Here is a 19,833-nt window from a genome sequence, read left to right on the forward strand (position 1 = left end):
CAAAAGGAAAAAGTTGTGAATCCATATTTTTCCTTTCTGAGTGCACAACAAGATGTTAAATTCCAATTCACTTATTATTTTCGAAAATACATTATTATTTTGTATTTCTCCATGTTTCTTTACTTGAAGCTATTTTATTATTTTGAACAGAAAATATGTTCTGTAAGAAAACGAAAGAGCAATAGGAAAAAAAGAAAAAGAAAATGCACACCTATGATAATACAATCCTGCAAAGAAGTTTGTGTTATCATTTTTAAAGTAAAAAGGTTAGAAGTTAGTCAATTATTATTATGCCTCGTAATAATTAATAGAGTATAAGCCATAGAAATAGAAAGGCAAATTTCTTCCACACAAAATACAAAGACCCAAGTGCATGAAGTGGTTTGTTAGGAACAATGTGTAAATAGTATACAAGATAGAAAAGGATGCAACCAAGTAGACAAGTTCTCATCATATACTTATTTTGGGGATAAAATTTTTCATTTCCCAAATTTCGAGTAATTGATATATATACAGTGGACAAGATTGCAGTAGATTGGAGGGCAAAAGTCTAAAGAAAACAACTACAATATACACACTCGAACTTCTTCAGGCCATTAATGTCTTGACGCACCAGTATATATTTCAGAAAGTTCATTCCGAAATAAGTGAGAGGTGACCCAAAAAATTAACGAGGTACAGCAAGACATATCACAATATAAACAGAAGGAATTATATACCATTCCATTGATTCTTTGTCATTCTTGAGTATGTGGAGGTTTGGTGGCAAGGCGGCCAGAGGCATGAAGAGCAATGAAGTTTTTGTACCAAGAAGCAGACATTCTTGGAGTTCTGTCGAGAGTATCATAGTCCACACGATGAAGTCCAAACCTTATTGACGATCCATGTGTCCACTCAAAGTTGTCAAGAAAAGACCACAAAAAGTACCCTCTAACATCTGCTCCTTTCCTGTTCATGCAACAAACAATTTCTTAACCAACAGGGGTTGTCATGCTTTGCTTTCTAATATTACTTATTTTATAATTTTGTATCAAGACAAAGAATTTTTTTTTTGCAAGTTTGGTGTGTATATATACTTTTCAAAGTAAGATGGGCATATCAACACCTTATTGCTGTTGCCAAGGAATCCAAGTAAGCACGCAAGTACTCCACTCTTTCCACGTCATTGATCATTTCTTTAGTGGTGAGGTTGGGGTTCTCTTTCATCCCAATTCCTATGCAAGACAATGTATACAATTCAAAATCACTATTTCCAAAACTAGTTTTACTCAGTTATTCTCCATGTATCTGTACTCACCATTTTCAGTAATGAACATTGGTATATTGTTGAACCTCTCCTTAATGTAAGTGACAATCTTCTCCATGCCTTGTGGGTAAACATACAACCACTCAAGTGTAGTCTGCATCCATGAACTCCATATGATTAACATTATTTTCGAAATTGAAGGTGCATGATCTTCGATCTAGAAAAGCTATATACACACCGGTTCTCCAATGCTAATGCCATTCATTTTAGGCGATGTTAGAGCAAAACCTTCTGTCCTTGTGGACCCGTCTCCCGGTTCACACACTGAGTGGATGCAGTCCTTTACAAAGTAACTAGTATAGTGGTTTACTCCAATGAAATCTATTGCAGGCTTCAGTTTTCCCAGCTTATATGGGAGTGGTGGGAGATATTCTCCCAATATTTCACGCATCTCCCTTGGATACTCCCCTAGGATAAGTGGGTCCAAAAACCTGCATGTGTCACGAGCGTAATTTTGAAGAGGTCATGCATGCATCAAATCTCAAAATTTAATAAAGGCATTTACCAATTCATGTAAAATGATTGAGCTCGCTCCGCAGCTTTCTTGTCTTCTGAGGAGTTGCTGATGGGTTCAAACCATTTAGTATTCATGGTAACACCAATTCTCCCTCCTTGAGTTTTCTGCCATTCAAACCTTTCTCGTAAGATTGCTCATATCTGGACACCTAAACTCTTAGTTCACACTCACTAAGTAACCTTAAAAACATAATTATAATATGTAATTCTACAAGTATATATTATTATACTTTTTCCGTTCTTTATAGATGTCATTCTCTGTAACTGGCAAACAGCTCATTAACCAACTATTTTTCATAAAGATCACACGCTCGTAAGGCATGGGAAAATACTAATAATTGGTCGTTGGAAATTACTGAGTTTGATAGCAAAGTCGAGATATTAATGATGTTACACTAACCAAAGTATATGAAAGATGATTTTGGCAACTCTTGTCTTACCTGATATTTGGTTCTGTAGAGATGAACAGCAGTGGCATGGGATAAGAGAAGGTTAGAACCTGCAATTAAAGGTTCCCTTTCTGAGTCCCCACCGCAGGTGCAATTCCCAAATGAACCAGAACAACGACCAGGAGGCCATAACCCTTTTCTATAGCCACAAATAAATGCAACATTTGGTTCATTAAATGTGATCCAGTATTTCACTCTGTCACCGAAGTTCTTGAAGCATATGTCTGCATAATACTTGAAATCCTTCCTACAGAAATCAACCTGTATTTGTGACAATATTCTTTTATTATACTTTTATTATGTGTTCATATATATCAGAAGTACTTACTCAATCTCAGGACTTAGCCAACCTTCATATCTTTGCTGAAGTTCTTGAGGAATATCATAATGTGATATTGTGACAAAAGGTTCTATTCCTAAATCAAAACCAGAAAAGGAAGTGTGTTAGAGATAGAAAAAACTATAGAATTAATGATATAGAAAAAATGAAACCTCTTGAGAGAAGTGTGTCAATTAGACTGTTATAGTAATCAATGCCAGCCCAATTCACTTTGCCGAATCTCCCCTCTGGATCAAATTTATAATGCAATAGTCAGAGATAGAAAAAGTAAATGCATTTTGTTATATTTAAGAATTCAAAATTATTACAGCCTTAACTTTTCAAAATAATTAAATTAACTAATGTTTTCAGCTTTTGATGTAACCTTAATTATTGTATTTATATTTTATTTTCAAAGAAGTTACATCAGTTCAATACTTGTATTTTCAACTGATAATAAAACCGATGTATTTACTTAAGTTCACAATTATGATATGTGAGGATGAAATTGTAGAATTAAAATTTAAAATAAAAATTAAACATTGAATAGTTTACATGAAAAGTGTAATTAATATTTTAATTAAAAAGAAAACTTACTGGGCAGAATTCTGGCCCATGATATTGAGAAGCGATAACTGTTGACTCCAATGTCCTCCATAAGATCCACATCTTCCTGTTTTTCAAGTCACATATCCATCAAACAATTAGTTGGAGACCATCCATATACTTTCTTTCTGCACCTCATATGAAAAAAACTCTAAGTTGTTTTTTTTAATTATACAATTTAAAAATTAAAAATGACTTCTGACTTATTTCATTTATAGGTAAAAAATGATTCATTGTGTAATTAGAAAGTCATTTTATTTTTTAAAAAAATTCCTGGAATGTACGATCTGAAAGTAACAGACAATTTTTTATTATATATTATAAAAAATAAATAACTTTCGAAAATTATATTCTGAAAGCCATTTTTTTTTAAATCAAACAATCCAAAAATAAATAAAATATAATTTTTCTATATAAAGTATAGGAGAAAACATATGGAGGTGGAAGAAAGTGTCTTAGTAGGATTGTATCACTAAAATTAAGGTAGACAAAAATAGTATGCCCATCTTTGAACAGTTAATCTTAATTTCTTTTATTAATAGTACATTATTTACTTATAAAAACACCCTTAGTCAAATATGTGTGACTGTAGAACTTACGACCAGAACAACCTTTTCAGTCACTAAGTTAAATGTTGAATGCCTCTAAATTTATATTTTACTTCAGGACTTGTCCAATGGACTCAAGCAAACAAGGCTCAAACTATATATATAACCACAAAAAACTCAAATTATAAGTTATATTAAAGGTTATACATTCGATATTTTCCAATTTTATATTTTTTTATTAAATTGAGAAAATTAATATTTTTATATATTAAGTTACTATGTTATAATTTTTAATTAGAATTTAATAAGTAAATAGTCGTCATTTAAGTTAAAAATGATCATATGTATAATCTTCTAAATAATATTAAAAATGTTTTATTTTTAAATTAATGTTAATTAAAAAAAATAGGCCGAAGCTGGTTGGCCGCTGTCACCGTCTTACTTTAGACTTAATTAAAGATGCATTGACTAAAAAGGGATATTTGCTGCCACTAATGTCATATAAGATCTCATCTTCCTAGTTTAGAATTTAATATCTACCAACATGCTTCTTTATTGGTCAAAAAATTACAATAATTTCTATTTTTTAAACAAATTAAATTCATTAATACTCCAACTTTATTAAAACATTTGATGTTTATATATTAATACTATCTAAAAAATTATATTTTAAAAGTAATAGTAATTTTAAAAAAATATTTTAATATTAATTTTTTTTAATATAAATAACTTTTTAATAAGTTTCATTATTTTAAAACAAACAATCCCTTTATAAATCACTTCTCTAAAGTTTTTTAACTTTTCTTTAGGATTTCTCATCTCATGTTCTTCTGTTTGAAGATCGGAGACAGCTTGAATGATCCTCATAGTGAGATGTTCAAATCTAATCGATCAGTTTTTCAGATAGAGTAAGTTAATTTTCTGTTCTTTTCTTTAATCAATTTTGTTTTCTATGGATGCTAGTTATCGTTGTTTATTAGTAGTTATAACGATGTATCTTGATTGTGTTTATGTGGATCGTAAGAACATATAAGAATTTTTGTAAGTTGGAACTGTTTTAGATTTTCTAGAGCGGTTTAGTCTTCACTAAGTCAAAAGGAAAGCTAATATCTGTTTATTTAATGTTAAAAAATATGAAATTATGTTTGCTAGGTTGTGAGAATGATGTTTGATTGAATGTTATTATTTGATTTGGTTGGTAATAATTATGTTTGATGCGTGAAGTTGGACTATTGATGAATGTTCTTGTGAATGATTGTGAATTGGTATTGTCTTGAACTTTAAATGATGTTGTTTTGGAGTCTTAACCAGTACACATAAGTTATAGAGTTGATAGTAGTAAATAAAGAGTGTTGATGAGCTAGTTTTCATTCTAAATTAGAATTTTGGTAGATGAATTTCTATAAGAGTAATTTTGGAGCTATAATTGATGTTTTTGAGTTGTTTTTAGATTATTTCAAACATGTCTAGAACTTTAAATAACCATAAACCTAATGTTGAGTTGGTAAATAGTTAATAGGTTGTGTTTAGGTTATTTTTGGTTCATTTTTAGGGGTTTTAATAGGTATAAATCTAAAGGAGCACGTTTGAGACAAAAATGAAGGTTTGAGATCTATTATTATGTCAATTATGTCTTGCTTAGACTCTTAGTTTGTTAAATTATTGTTTATAATGTGTCAAAATCGTTTTAAGTGTTTTTGGATAGTTAAGTTGATTTAGTGCATCTTGTTCTTGACCAAATGCATCTTGTTTCACTTTCTCTTATTTTTTACGGATGAGGTATATTAATACTTCAAAATTTGTTTGAATATTATGATAATTTATACAGCTACGTGATTTGTTGATAAATTTAATATCACAATCAAATAAATAAATTTCTAAATTTGTATGAAATAATTCAAAGGCCCGTAAATTGATAAAGAATTAGACATAATAATTTTTAGTTACTAAAACAAATAAAATTATTTTTTAAAATATTTTGGTAAGAAAATTTAAATATATTTCTCACCAAATAAAAGTTAAAATATTAATGAACACATGAGTTTATATACTAAAATCATTAATAAATAATAACTAATTAGGATATGATTCAAATATAAATACATTTTAATTCATTTTATAAAATTTTACAGATTCCTAAACACTGCCTAGCTAATCCAGTTAAATAATAAATATACTCGAATTCACACTCATATTTATTCAAATATTCATTAAATAATTTTCTTATAAAAGTTTAAAATAAGAAATGTAATAATATTAACAATTAAGTATCAAAAGACATATATTTTTCTATTTTTAATGTCAAATAAAAAATTATAATCATATAAAAGTTAGAATAAAGTATAAAATAACTTAAATATATTATAATCATTTTAAATATAAACAAAAATGAAATATATATATATATATACATATATATATATATATATATATATATATATATATATATATATATATAATATACTTTAAATTTAATATTAATTTAGAGTTTGTTCAATAACTTAATATGAATAGTGAATTCATGAAAAGCATTGTACATTAAACAATCGTAATTAAATTGATTTGAGATGTTAATAAGGAAAGATTATGACACCAGAACATATTCATAGTCTTGAAATATGAAATATTATATATGAAAGAAAATGACATCTTATCTTTAATATGAATCTCAATCATTCCTCTGTATTTTTTCTTTTCTAATATTAAAGTGAACTTATCCATAAAGTGTTATATAGGTCTAGCTCAACCTTCATTTTCTACTGATTAGAATTTATTTCATGCTCAAACTAATTTAATATAAAATCCTTGGGTCAATTTTAAATAAATAAATAAATAAAGATAATTTAGATAAAACCAATGAAAATTCAAAATCTTATTTTAAAATTTATTTCTTATAAACTAACTTTATTATTACATATAAATTATGAACCTACCCCAATTCATTTGATTCAATGTACTAAATAAATCAGACTAAATTTGAACAGTGTTTTTTACCATCCAACCTAATTTTACTGGATCAAGAATAAAATATAAATACAATCAAATTCAGTAAAAATTGCAAAAAAAATATTGCTTTCTCCCTTTCAGTGGTTTGTTATTTGTTAATAGTTATTTAATTAATTTCATAAATAGATAAAGTACAAAAAAAAGAGAGTTGTTGAATTGAACAATTACCAAATTTGTTTAATTTAGGAGTGACATGAAAATGATTGAAAAGACTTAGCTCTATTTTAAGGCTCCCACAACACTCCAAGTGCAGTTGGCACTTGGAGTGAGTGTATTTAACTTATGTAAACATTATTGATATATTTTTCAAAATTAAAATAATTATTTTATTAATTTTATTTATTGTTTCTTTAAATTTAATATTTTCAATTTAGCACTTTTAAAATTAACTACCTTTAAAATTAAAATAATTATTTATAATACAAAATTATTTTAATAAAATAAATAAAAATTATTTACAATAAAATTGTAATATATATATACTTTTATAATTAAATTAAAATTTATTATTTTTTATTAAAAAACACACATGCACATCTATTTTTACAGATAACCTACTAATGAAAATAACACATAGAAAATTCGATTCATCGTAATCAAATAAAAATTAATATGATGAAAAAAAGAGTTGATTCATTGATATTATAAACATAATTAGTGTGATTAATTTTTTATATTTTTTCTTTATTTTAATTTACATTTACTTAAAATAATACGTTATAAATATTTTATGATCGATAGAGTTTACTCTATTAGTTTTAATTATTTTTCTTTTGTATTTCTCTCTTTCAACAAAAAATTTCTAACGCCTTTACTTCTACATGTGGATAGTTAATTCCAAATTTAACTTTTAACTTCTATTTCCTTATCACCCCTTCATCTACTATTATTTCAGAAAAACTTTATGATTGAAACTAATATGTCCAATTTATTTTATACTAAAGAAAGTAACATGAAAAGCGATATAGAATAAATGTTACATAAACAAAAACATACTATATATATATATGAACGAATGAAGGAAATAAATAATTTTGACTTCTTGAAAAGGAATAATTAAATAAATATTTATTTTGATTATATTTTTTATCCATATACTTTTAAAATTTGTTTTTTTTTTCGTATTTAGTGTCATAATTTTTAGTTAAATTTTAATTTTGAAAAATACAAGTATCAAAATTAAAATTAAAATCATGAAAGATCCCTATTATTATTTTTTTACATATTTCATAGTGAAAGGTTTACACTGATATTTTATATATAATGAAGAGACGTGGAAGTTTGTTTTTTCAGTTGTATGAAAAAGGGTGAGATAGATTGAGGTAGACTTGGATACATTTATTTAAACAAAAAAGAAAATATATTTTTAGGAAAATTGCTTTGTTAGAATCTTGCAAACGCATCTTCCCAAATAAAACCCAGGATTATTAAAAGTAATAATTATTTGTGTTGATAAGTTTGTTAGAGAAGGAAGGGGAAGAAGTAATAAAATGGTACCTTATAACGATGGTAATGATCATCGGCAACATCGCCGTTACTTCCATCAGTTATAGTTCCTGAAATGTACAACCATATATATACCGTTGGATTTTTTTTCCCAATAAACAATAAGTGTTTTAGAAAATATGGAGTAATAAGAATGTGAACCTGGCTTGTGAGTGAAAACATCCCAGTTATTTAGCCCCTTTCCATCAGTCAAGTAAGCTCCCTCAATCTGCAAAATCATTCGTTATTTGGGAAAATGATTGAGTAGAGAAAAGAAGAGGAAAAGGAAGAGAAAGAACCTGATAGGACGAAGAGGCAGTTCCGAAAAGAAAGTTTGGTGGAAATGGAGACGAAGGTGAATGGTGGTTGTGGTTGAGGGATAGAAAATCAGCAGCAACCCATCCGAAGAGAATGGTGAGAGAGAAGCTTAGTGCAAAGAGTGATAGGAGTGGAAGTTCCATGTTGTATGTTGAGTGTGTTTGAGGGAATGTGGAGTAACAAATACTTAATTGCAAACAAACAAAAACAACCCATACCGACCATAGTGGCTGGATGTCATCAAGGGGAATTGATATTTTCTCAAGGACTATATTTTCGGCTCTCCTCTAATCAGTTGATTTGATTTTATAACAAAAATTTCAAATTAGACCGGAAATTAATTGACTTTTGCTCCGTCCATTTGTAAAAACTCTGTATTAGGAACGATGATAATTTAAAAATAATGAAATTTAATTATTAATATAAATAATTTGAAAATACGGTTAACATTTTTCCAATTACGGTTTTAATTATGAAAAATAAATATTGTTAACATATATTTTTTTATAAGTTTTTTTTAAAATTAATTAAATATTTATTTTATTAAAAAAAATTTAATTATGAAATTTAAATAAATATTTTTTAAATTTAGTTTTTCAATTTAAAATATTAAATTTTTAATATGTTTTTTTTATTATTAATAAATAAAACAAAAAGAAAAAAAAAACCTTAAACGGCATTCGAAAGCCGGTTAAATAAATTTTTTAACTGGTAAATTTCTTAACTGGTTTCCGAACTTGGTATTACGAAGGTGTAGGATGAAGTTTTGAAGGTGCAGATGAAACATTCATGTTGGTATTATTGAATGCGTGACATTAATCTACGATATTATTAAAGATTAAAATAAAAAAAATTGTATTGTTGTATATTGAAGTAAAAGTTAATTTTTTTATTGTATATTAGAAGATGAATGGACAATTAATTTATATAGACAAATTTAATTAAAAGTTAAAATAAGTAAATAGTTTGGTTTAAATATTAATTTTTGGTAATATTAGAGAACTTAATTATAAATAAATACTTAGCTTCAACAGCGAGAGTGGGAAGACGAAACAAATATAAATCTACGTGATTTACAATGATCTTTTGAAGAAGTTTTTCATATAATTTTTGGCCTCAATATGTAAGCACTCCATCCTTCTAAATCTCATTTACATAAAACAGTATTACAAATGCTACAGTTATGACCCCAAAAAGAAAGCAACTTAATTCCTACTGACAAGAAAGCATGATAGCTAATAATGCCATTATCTTCAACAGTGACACTTTGAGCTCCAGTAATGAGTCATTGTTCCCTTGTGTTACATGATAGCTTCAAAATTTCAGCATCACTGTTTGGCCTGTTCACGGAATTAACAGAAACCTGTCAGTTTCTTTCATATATATATATATATATATATATATGACAGTGTCTGATGGATGTATCACTAATTGAGTAGACTGTCAGTTTCTGCTTTCCTATATACAATTTAAATTTTCTACGGAAAGTTCAGGACAGCCACCCAATTCATGTAGAGACGTACATTCAACAAATTAGACAATTAATTCTACAACTGAATGTATTTATATCAGTTAGTTGATAGAGTGCATGCACTATAGTAAACAACTTGATATGTATTAAAATTCTACGTATGAAAAAATATGACTTGTTTGACTTTGTTTTCACAAATCAAATGGTTTAAAATCTTAAACTTTTTAAAGAATAGTGCTGGTTTCCCTCTGTAGAGAGTGTGGAGTTTCTGTGGCCTGTCTTCCTTTTAATTTCCTTACATAAATATAGATATAGACAGCAAAAACAAACAATCAAACGAACAACAATAATATATATGAGCAGATGGAGCAAGTTGGCCATCAGATTCTGAGAGTGAAAAAAAGACAAACTCAGTTTAAATGGAGAGGATTAATGCACCTGTGAATAGAGGAAGGTGCCAAGAATTGCAATGGCAGCACCAAGAGCATTGATGGGCTGAACAGGGGTGTGAAAGATAAGAATAGAAGAGACAATGACCGAAATTCTCTTCATTGTGTTTCCAATGCTGAATGTCAAGGGAGAAATCTGATCGAGAGACATGTAAGAGACTTGATTGTACAAGTGGTAGAAGACACTCTGAGCAGCTACCCACCTGCAAACATAAAAATTCACCACTTTAAAACATTTTCTCAAGAGTTAAAGGCAGAACAATAAGAAAGACAACTTGTTGAACTGATCAAAAGAACATAACAGTTAAAAACTTCAAATACAACACCTTCTATCGAAGACTGTAGATGTACTTACCATACAAAATTTGGACCAATCTGAGACACAGCTGATTGCCAGCCTGCAGCCCAAACCTTGGGGCCTTCCACAGCAATGGCAAAAGGTGTGAGGATCAACAGAGACATTATGGAAAGACAGGCATAGTAGTTCATTCCACTAACAGACATCCCCTTCATTCCTTTCTTTGAGAATATATTCCTGAAGACAAATGCCAAATTGGATATCATAGCCCCCATGAAGCCTGAAACAATCAAATTTGTTAGTTAGAGTGTTGATCACTAACAAAGATTCTATATATGAGAAAGTCAAAAACTTGTTCATCAGTAAGTAATCATACCAATCATATTGAAATTGAGTTCGGTCACAGCAGCTAGCGCACAACCACCAATGATTGGCAACAGTGACAGATAGACCGGCATTGGGAATGCTTCCCCAAGCAAGAACCTTGACACCAGGACACTGAAAGCAGGCTCTCCACTCTTGATGATGTGAGTGAAAGAGACAGCAACCTTGGACATGCTCACAGTTGCAGCCACATGCCCAATTGTGTGTGCCACCGCAACCTGCACCAAAAAAAAAAAATGAAACTGAGTACTACTATATCAACCTTTCAAACTCATTCGCATGGCCACACCATTTGACCACAGAGAATGAATTACTTTATTGAATTCTCTCAAGTAATTTTCCCATCTCTGAGTCAACATTTTACCTTCCCAAATTTAGGTGTCATGACGATTAAGGTTTTCAAAAACTGTCGACAAATTATTATATGGTCCAGATACATTATGTGTCTATGATATTCTCCAATTTTCATATGGTATATATAAAGTTTTTCAATTTACCATGAAACTTTTTCAGAAATATATTAGCCAATCACATCATGAGTATTTCTGTGAAAACGACAAAAATGCAAAAAATATAAAGAAATAAAAAAGGATTATTCTTACAGGAAACAAGGCCTTCCAGAAATCAAAGTTAACTTTGGGGACTTCAGCAACTCTGGTGGCCCAGGAGATTAACATCATGAGGGAGCCGGCAGCAAGGGAGAGAGTGGAGGTGAGCCAGGGGTAAGGAAAAGCATTCAAAACCTTCTTATTGTAGATGTTGAACACCACATTCAAAGCCCACCAGGTGGCAAAATACATCCCAATCTTCGCCCTCTGAGCAGCATCTTCACCCGGCAGCTCAATGTTAATCTCTATGGGGCGTGACCTGTCAGCCTCATAGGCCTGGCACTCCGTCACCCTCTTTCTCTTCACCAATGCCAAGCTTTCTGTGGATGAAAGGTAGAGCGGTTTCTGGGAGCACAACCGAGAGGGACTCGTGCTTTGTTCAACGTTGTTAATGGCTGGTAATGTGAGAACTTGAGGCTTTGCTGGGGGAAGTTTTCTGGTTGAGAAAGAAGAACAGGTGAGCGATGACGCTGAGCATTTCGTTAAGGAGATCATGATGGCTGCTGCTTGAGTTTTCTGAACGTGGGAAAATAGAGAGAGGTTGGTACTATAAAATGATGTGCACTAAGGTGGTTGATGAGCTGGGTTGAATCTTGGGATATCAGAGTTAACAATGGTGAAGTGATTACGAGTGTTGCAAGGAAGGGAGAGGGGTTGGTGAGAAGATGGCAGAGTTGGAAACAGGGTTTTCTGTGAGGAAGAGGCGTTAGAATTGGACATTTATAGAGAATAAAGATGCCATATTTTGTATCAAGTTAACAACTAACGGCGTAGATTTTTACTGAAAAAAAATAATATAATATCTTACAGAGAATTTTCTTTCTAGTTCCAAGATTTTTCAATATCGTGTTCTCTATCATAACTAATTGGTTTTTGCTGATACTGAGTGGTTGGTTTTTACTTTTTCTTCTATCTTTATTTTAAAATTAAATAAATTTAGTTTTTGCCTTGTTATTTTTACTTAGATTTGAGATATGAAATAATTTAAAATCTTTAGATATAATATAATTTAGTTCACGCATAAGATGTAAGATAAGATTTTGATGACAAGAATTTTGGAGTATTTATATATATATATATATATATATATATATATATATATAAAATTTATTAACTTATGTAATCTCTTAGAGTGTATTAAATTTTAATTAGAAAAAAATCTTTATTTATAAAAAAAATATATTTTAAACACATGTATTTTAATAATTTATACTTTTAATTTAAAATAAAAAAAATAAAAAATTATTCAAATATCTTTAATTTTAAAATTTAGAATTCATAATAATAAATATATTTTTATCAATTTGATATAATTTAATATAAGTTAGGATATCTTTATTGATATAATATATATATATATATATATATATATATATATATATATATATATATATATATATATGATAAAAAATTTGATTGATAAATTATGAGTGATAGATAATTTAGTTAACTGATTTGTGAAGATTTTGAGTAGAAGATCAGTATTTAGAAGTTGTAGGTAGAATAATATCGATGAAAAAAGAAAATTTATTTAATTTTAAAACCAAGACTTTTGACTGATAAAAAACAACTCGGAGACCAATAATTGGGTCTAGTCCAAACTGGAGAAATTAAAAGATAAATTATTTAGATTTAATGCAACTAGGTAGTTGAGTTTTCTTATATTATTTTCTGATATTTTGAATCATTTAGACAGTCAAAATTTTTCTCATGATATATGAGATAATTTTATATTGTTTATAAAATATATAGTCAACCATTTTTCATTATTTACGTTAGACTTAAAACAAAAATTCATGTTAACACAATAATAGAGACATAGTCTTTTATTATCAATAGATAAGTAAGAGATATATTTGACGTATAATAAAAAGATATATCATATTCTTTTCTTCTCGGTTTAAAGCTAAGTTAAATGAACTAAAATAACAAACAAATAAATAAATAGATGAAATTTTGGATTTTAGGAGAGATTGCCGGTTATGGAATCATAACATAAATCTCTTTGATCACGAGATAAATTAAATAAATAAATAAAACGAAAACGAAAGGAAAAAGTACACCAAAATAACGTGTTGAGATTTTGTTACAGAATTTTTGTAAAAACTTATTTCGATAACTTCGATTTTTTTTTCTGAAAATTAATAATTTTAGTGGATTTAACATTATATGTATATTTTAAATTGCATTAACTAAAACTAATAATTTTTAATAAATTTCAATTAAATAATTAAAATTGTGGTCCACTAATCACGTTTTTTTCTCAGTCAACACTTTTTTTGAAACGGTAGATCTTCCAACATGACAGCCACTGCAGTACAAATTAAATCTGAGGGTTGCAAAGAAAGAACTCAACAACTAGTTCACACTAACTAACCTTTAGGAATAGGATCAACATAATTTTTTTTTTGTAATTAGTTAGAATGTAATTTTTTTATAATTATAAAAATATAAAGAGATGTGAAATTTGTTAATGTAAAAGATACGATGATGGTTGATGATATATTTTTAAAAAACTTGCATGATGCATATGGTGGAGCCTGCAAGTGTGGTCTGTTCCAGCATGATTAAAGCAAGTACAACAATAATTCTGCTTAACCTTTAGCTTCTGGTGACTGTGAACCGCTAATTCCTGGAAGTCTCTGCATAAACGACAACCCTCACGAGTTCAACGACTGAGGTCTGAGAAGAAAAATCTTAAAAATCTGAAGGAGAAAGACAGACACTCCTCCCTGGCTGTGTTTGTTTGGCGACATGAGATTGGCGAAACTTGTGAAGTTTAGCACATGATGACGCTGATTACCAATGTTTTGCTCGCTGCAAATAATCTGTAGTTTGATTTTTGAATTCATTATTGACGGCTGGTATGAATCTTAAACGAGTTTGGTGTGGTCCAATTAATGAAAGGAACAAGGTTTGGTGTCTGTATTGTAATCACAGTTCTTGCATTTTGGAATCAAGCTGGAAGGGCAAGTTGAGTTTGTGTTTGCAAATTCAATTCTGACCGTTCAGAACAACCAGAGGCCTACCAACGAAATGAAGACCAAATGAAAAAAAAAGTGACGAAGAAAAAAGATTGTCATAAAATGTCTTCTTAAATATATTTTTAGTCTTCCACTACTGTGCTGAATTTTATTTTTCTCTTAAATTTTAAATTAATTTTATTTCTAAACTTTATTGATAAAAGATGTAGCTTTCCTAATTAAACAGTATTAAAATTTTACTAACGTGTCAAATTGGATATTAGTTATGTTACATGAATGAATGTGTAGATATCTTTTTCGTTTTCTTTTTCCTCTCCATTCCAAGATGATCTCGTTTTCTTTCTCATAATCAATCCCTTCCTCCTTCCACCACACCTCCCAATATAATGTCTATCACTTCCTGTGTGAATTGAATTTAATATAAACCAATAGATAAACTCGACCACTCCAATATTGTTTTTATGGATTGAATGATAATTTTATCCAAATGCTACCCAATGCAATACTTTAACACCCTTACATTTGTACATATGTAAAAAATATTGTTGAAACAAATTATGAGATGTAACATCTTTAAAATTTTAACTTCTAAAATACATATGTGATCTAAAATACATATATGATTCAAGTGTGTTATTCAAGATTATTACAAACTAAATACAGTATAAAGTTTGTTAAAAGATGGAGTTTTGCCTAAATATACGTTCATCTCAAAAATCTAGAAACACTTTTAATTAGACAAATACTGATTAGTCTTCAAGACCTTATCCGACATCAAAGCTACTAGCCTCACATATTAATTACTAAGGATTTTGACAAATATGTCAAATCACACAAGTAATAAAGTGAAATGTCTAAATATCATTTTTGTAAGAGAAGTTGTAATTATTCACTGATTAAGGCTAATAACTTTTTTAAATAATGAAAAGTATTGATTTCATCAGGGTTGGATTTCATGTATCAATTCAATGTAAAAACAATACAATATATGGAAAGTACAATCATTTTTTCAAGGATTATAATTCAGGAGTCAAATGCTATAATCATGGGAAGGTCGATCATTTGGTAAAGTATTGTCAGCCTAAGAGAAAGAATGAGACAAACATCCTTTCTAAGGAAGCTAGTGAAGAAAAGGAAATATTGATGATGTCGAGGAGCTCGGGTGTCGATTTAAGTCAAAATTGTTCTCACAATTCGATTTGGTATCTTGATACAGGAGCGAGTAATCATATGTGCAGAGATGATAACTTGTTCAAATGGCTCTCCAAAGTTGAGGTTGGACACATATCATTTGGAGATGAATCCAAGGTAACGGTAAAAGGCTAAGGCCCAATCTGGAACTTGCAAAAGAATGATCGAGTTGGAGAAATCAGAGGCGTGTATTGAGTACCCAATCTCAAGAGAAATATGTTGAGCATGAGACAACTGATGGAAAAAGTCAACTCGGTTCTCATTAAAGACTGAGTACTAGATTTGAAAGATAAGTTTGCCGCTTGATTGCCCGAGTAGAAATGAAGAAGAATAAGATGTACAAGCTCGAGTTGAAGATGTTCCAAAAGAGGTGCTTAAAGCTCGACATAAAGAATGAGACCATGATGTGACATTTTCGCTTTGGCAATTTGTATTTTGAGTGATATAAAGCTCAACTCGTAGTGAATGGATACAAGCAAAAATGAGGATGTAAACAATTTAGTTGTTGATCTCCTTAGCAGCCCAACACAAACGGACGATACTGTAGATGATAGGAAGTCAACATTTCTCAATGGAGTCCTCGATGAAGAAGTATATATTGAACAACCACTCGGCTACATGTAAAGAGAAGAAGAAAAGAAAGCGCTAAGATTAATGGAGGCACTTTACGACAAGCCCCCTAGCACAAAATGGAAAAATTGATACTTATTTTAAGAGAAGTGGGCATGAACATGCTCTTTATATAAAAAAGAATAGAGGGGATATAATGATTGTTTCCCTGTATTTTGGTGATCTAATCTTCAAGGGAAGTAAAGTCGAGTAGGTTGAAGAATTCAAAGAGGTGATGAATAAGGAGTTCGAGATGACTGATCTAGGTCTTACGAAGTACTTTCTCGGTTTAAAGGTCGTTCAAGGAAAGGAAGACATCTTTATGTCCTTAGAAAGGTATGTCGATGATATTTTGAAGAAATTCAAAATGAAAAAGATGCAACCTTATTTCCACCCCATTGAAACCTAGTATAAAGTTGTCTAAGTATGGAGATGGAGACCGAGTTGATGTGGGCAAATATCGAAGTCTAATGAAAAGTCTAAGGTATCTGACAAATACAAGAACGAATTTGATGTTAAGTGTTGGGATAACAAGTTAGTACATGGAAGAGTCTATGCACTCTCACCAGAATGCTCCGAAACAAATGCTAAGGTATGTATGTGAAGGGAATAATGTCACTCAATTTGTTAAATACTAAGTTAGATGATTATTGACTTATTGGCTACTCGAATAATAACTAGTGTGGAGATGTTGATGGTTGGAAGTACATGGTGGGATACATTATTTTTCATGGAAAGATGACATTTACCTAGTGTTCGAAAAAACAACCTATTATAAAGTTGTCAACTTGTGAAGCCAAATATGTTGTATCATCTTGAAGTGTATGTCATGTTGTTTGGCTCAAGAATCTTCTAAGCATGCAGAAGGTGAAGTAAAAGAAGGAGACTCTAATCTAAGTTGATAACATGTCGGCCATTGAATTAGCCAAGAACCCGACTTATCATGAGAAAAATATATTTGATTTTACTTCATCCGACAACAAATGAAAGAAGAAAGTGTAGAATTAAAACACGTGGAAAACTTAATGCAAACGTTCAATAAATCTTTATTTACTATGTTGTTAAATAATTACAAGAAATTAGTTAGAGTAAAGATGAAAAAATTTAAATTTATAGAAATTTTTTATTAAAATAAACTTAAATTTAAGAGCTATTAAGATTTTTTACAAGGAGCAACATTTTAATATTTTAGAAGAGTAAAAGTTCACAGGCTTAATTAGTTATGATTTGGGTATTAATAATCATTATAGTACAGTATTTTTAAAATAATTAGAAATCTTATGGCTTGAAGATGAAAAATCAAATGTTTATATTGTAATATGCCATTGACATGAAATACACAACGAAGTAAATCAATTTATACTTTATCATCCTCTTTTGTTCTATTATTAGAAAAAAACGACGCTTTCATGGGTCAAAATTGTGTGGAAATTTTGGTTTGACGCAGTTTTTGCAGTGTATGACAGCGTTATGCACTTATTAGATGCATAACAATGGCTGATAAGATGATAAATACTTAACGCGTTACATGTACTCTGACTTCCCAACATGACATTCCCACCAACCCCACTGCAAAGTCTTCGTGGGCTTACTATGCACTACACATGTTTGAGGAATGGTAAATTCGGTTTCATGAATCAGATTTTATGCTACTTCTGCTTCGTCATTTGGCAAGTATATGACAAAGTTTTATGCCTTTCACGAATTGGTTTCAGTGTCATATATCGGATGGTGTAGTTGGAATCATATCCATAATTGACTCTCGCTTAAAGGTTTGGTGTACCAATCCCATTTACAGAAGATTTGACAATGCAAAATATTAACAATGGTATCATAACTATCTGATTCATCCAGCAATAAAAGAAATCTTATATTATTTCTTTCATCACTTCCTTCTTAGATTATGAAACAATGGACACTCTGTATCCTTTTTACCTCTCTTTACTGAAAGAATAAAACGTAGTAATGTGGATATTTTGATGTGAAAATTTTATGTCAGTAGCAAACTGCCAATTCTCAAAAGTACAGGTTTTACATTCTGAAAATTTCTTTGTTCAAATGTATGCAGAGAAAATACATTTTAGTATATGCTTATTCACTCAAAATGATCATTTTATGCTTGCAACCTCTGTAAATATTAGTCATTATTTACAGCAATAAATATTTTATATCAACATAATAACAAAAACTAAGATAGAAGAAAATAGTAAAATCAAATACAGCCTACAAATATTACTGATTTCCTAACCATTTTCTTTCTGTTACTCTTAATTTTTTTATCACATATCTGCAGGGATTGCATCATTGAGAAATTGCCAGAATAGGGAAGGAAGAACCTCGTAACAGCTATCAAACTGCAGAGACATGATTGCTCCTTCTATTTTAGAGTAGTTATTGATGACCACAATAATTTTGGTCATTTTTTATTATTCATCAAACTCCACATGTAATAATATAAAAAAAAAGAATATTAAGAAAATAAAGAGTTAATGTAAATGTTATTTTCACAACTTAATTAGTTTTTTAAGTGCACAGGAAGAAGAATAGTTATATGGTATGGAAAAATTTGTACTTTTTAGTAGAAAATTTGTGTAAATTTCATTAAAAAATTGTATAAAAAAATTTGCAGTTGTCCTCAGAAAAATATATAAAAAAATTTACAGCTTCTAAAAAAAATATATAAAATTTATAAGTTTTGCAGAAAAATTGTGTGAAACAGGTATTCTCATAGGCATTTAATCATACACTTCACTAAACCTTTGGGACACAAGAGGAGTCAAGAAACGTAACTACGCTCTGACTTCCCATATCATAAATATCAAAATAATAAACACACATAAAATTTATACATTCATTTAATACTTTTTATTACTTTTAACAGTACTCTTTATTATTTTTTTTATGACTATTTTAACGCGTAACAAAATCGTTTTATTCATATAGCCCTGCTTCAATGTGCTGTGTACGGATACATAGACATGAAAATTAACATAAAAGAATGCCGTTTCTTCCACTCACGGGTGAAGCTTTTGCCAACCACAAACCTTGATGGTCCCATTGTACCACAATCTAATTCTGCTTCATCATCACACTTATCTTTGACACGATGCAATCGAACAACTCTGAAACTCAATTCACAGACTGTTTGATGATTATAGCACTTTTTATTTATAAATACATTCAAATTTTACCCACAACCTAATACCTGTAATAACTTCTATTTCATCCGTTTAAGAAATCTGGTTTATGTAATTTTTGAATGTGAATGATATTAATGAATTTATAG

At 29.5% G+C, this 19,833-nt stretch overlaps 2 protein-coding genes across 3 annotated transcripts; both read right to left on the reverse strand.

The window, feature by feature from the left end:
* Positions 1–436: 436 nt before the first annotated feature.
* LOC124832147 (beta-glucosidase 46-like) lies at positions 437–8,779 on the reverse strand. Of its 2 annotated transcripts, none has more exons than XM_088115508.1 (12): positions 8,535–8,779; positions 8,398–8,464; positions 8,248–8,306; positions 3,188–3,263; positions 2,764–2,838; positions 2,600–2,687; positions 2,263–2,551; positions 1,812–1,927; positions 1,485–1,737; positions 1,298–1,400; positions 1,106–1,214; positions 437–948 (listed from the first exon to the last, which is right to left on the reverse strand). In XM_088115508.1, the coding sequence occupies exons 1-12, from the start codon at positions 8,694–8,696 to the stop codon at positions 738–740; spliced, it is 1,608 nt and encodes a 535-aa protein (XP_087971634.1). In that variant the 5' UTR covers positions 8,697–8,779; the 3' UTR covers positions 437–737. The 2 variants fall into 2 exon arrangements, with proteins under 2 accessions (XP_087971634.1, XP_047162236.2); XM_047306280.2 differs by having other exon boundaries at positions 2,263–2,518; positions 8,535–8,775.
* Positions 8,780–9,593: 814 nt separating this feature from the next.
* On the reverse strand, positions 9,594–12,460 carry LOC148198818 (glucose-6-phosphate/phosphate translocator 2, chloroplastic-like). Its single transcript, XM_088115509.1, has 5 exons — positions 11,758–12,460; positions 11,148–11,373; positions 10,829–11,051; positions 10,463–10,676; positions 9,594–9,893 (listed from the first exon to the last, which is right to left on the reverse strand). Exons 1-5 carry the CDS (start codon positions 12,256–12,258, stop codon positions 9,882–9,884), a joined length of 1,176 nt encoding a protein of 391 aa, XP_087971635.1. The 5' UTR covers positions 12,259–12,460; the 3' UTR covers positions 9,594–9,881.
* Positions 12,461–19,833: the final 7,373 nt, after the last annotated feature.

Source organism: Vigna umbellata, chromosome 5 (assembly GCF_029865625.1).
Source record: "Vigna umbellata cultivar VRB3 chromosome 5, Vumbellata_1.0, whole genome shotgun sequence".
NCBI lineage: Eukaryota > Viridiplantae > Streptophyta > Magnoliopsida > Fabales > Fabaceae > Vigna > Vigna umbellata.

What these genes read in the sequence shown, in the direction of transcription:
- LOC148198818 (XM_088115509.1), bottom strand. Translation starts at nt 12,258, where the DNA reads ATGATCTCCTTAACGAAATGCTCAGCGTCATCGCTCACCTGTTCTTCT. An exon ending in TCTGGAAGGCCTTGTTTCCT is followed by an intron (nt 11,374 to 11,757) that starts GTAAGAATAATC and finishes TTTTTGGTGCAG; the next exon opens with GTTGCGGTGGCACACACAAT. An exon ending in ACTCAATTTCAATATGATTG is followed by an intron (nt 11,052 to 11,147) that starts GTATGATTACTT and finishes TGATTGTTTCAG; the next exon opens with GCTTCATGGGGGCTATGATA.
- LOC124832147 (XM_088115508.1), bottom strand. Translation starts at nt 8,696, where the DNA reads ATGGAACTTCCACTCCTATCACTCTTTGCACTAAGCTTCTCTCTCACC. An exon ending in TGTTTTCACTCACAAGCCAG is followed by an intron (nt 8,307 to 8,397) that starts GTTCACATTCTT and finishes TGTACATTTCAG; the next exon opens with GAACTATAACTGATGGAAGT. An exon ending in CAATCATTTTACATGAATTG is followed by an intron (nt 1,738 to 1,811) that starts GTAAATGCCTTT and finishes TGACACATGCAG; the next exon opens with GTTTTTGGACCCACTTATCC.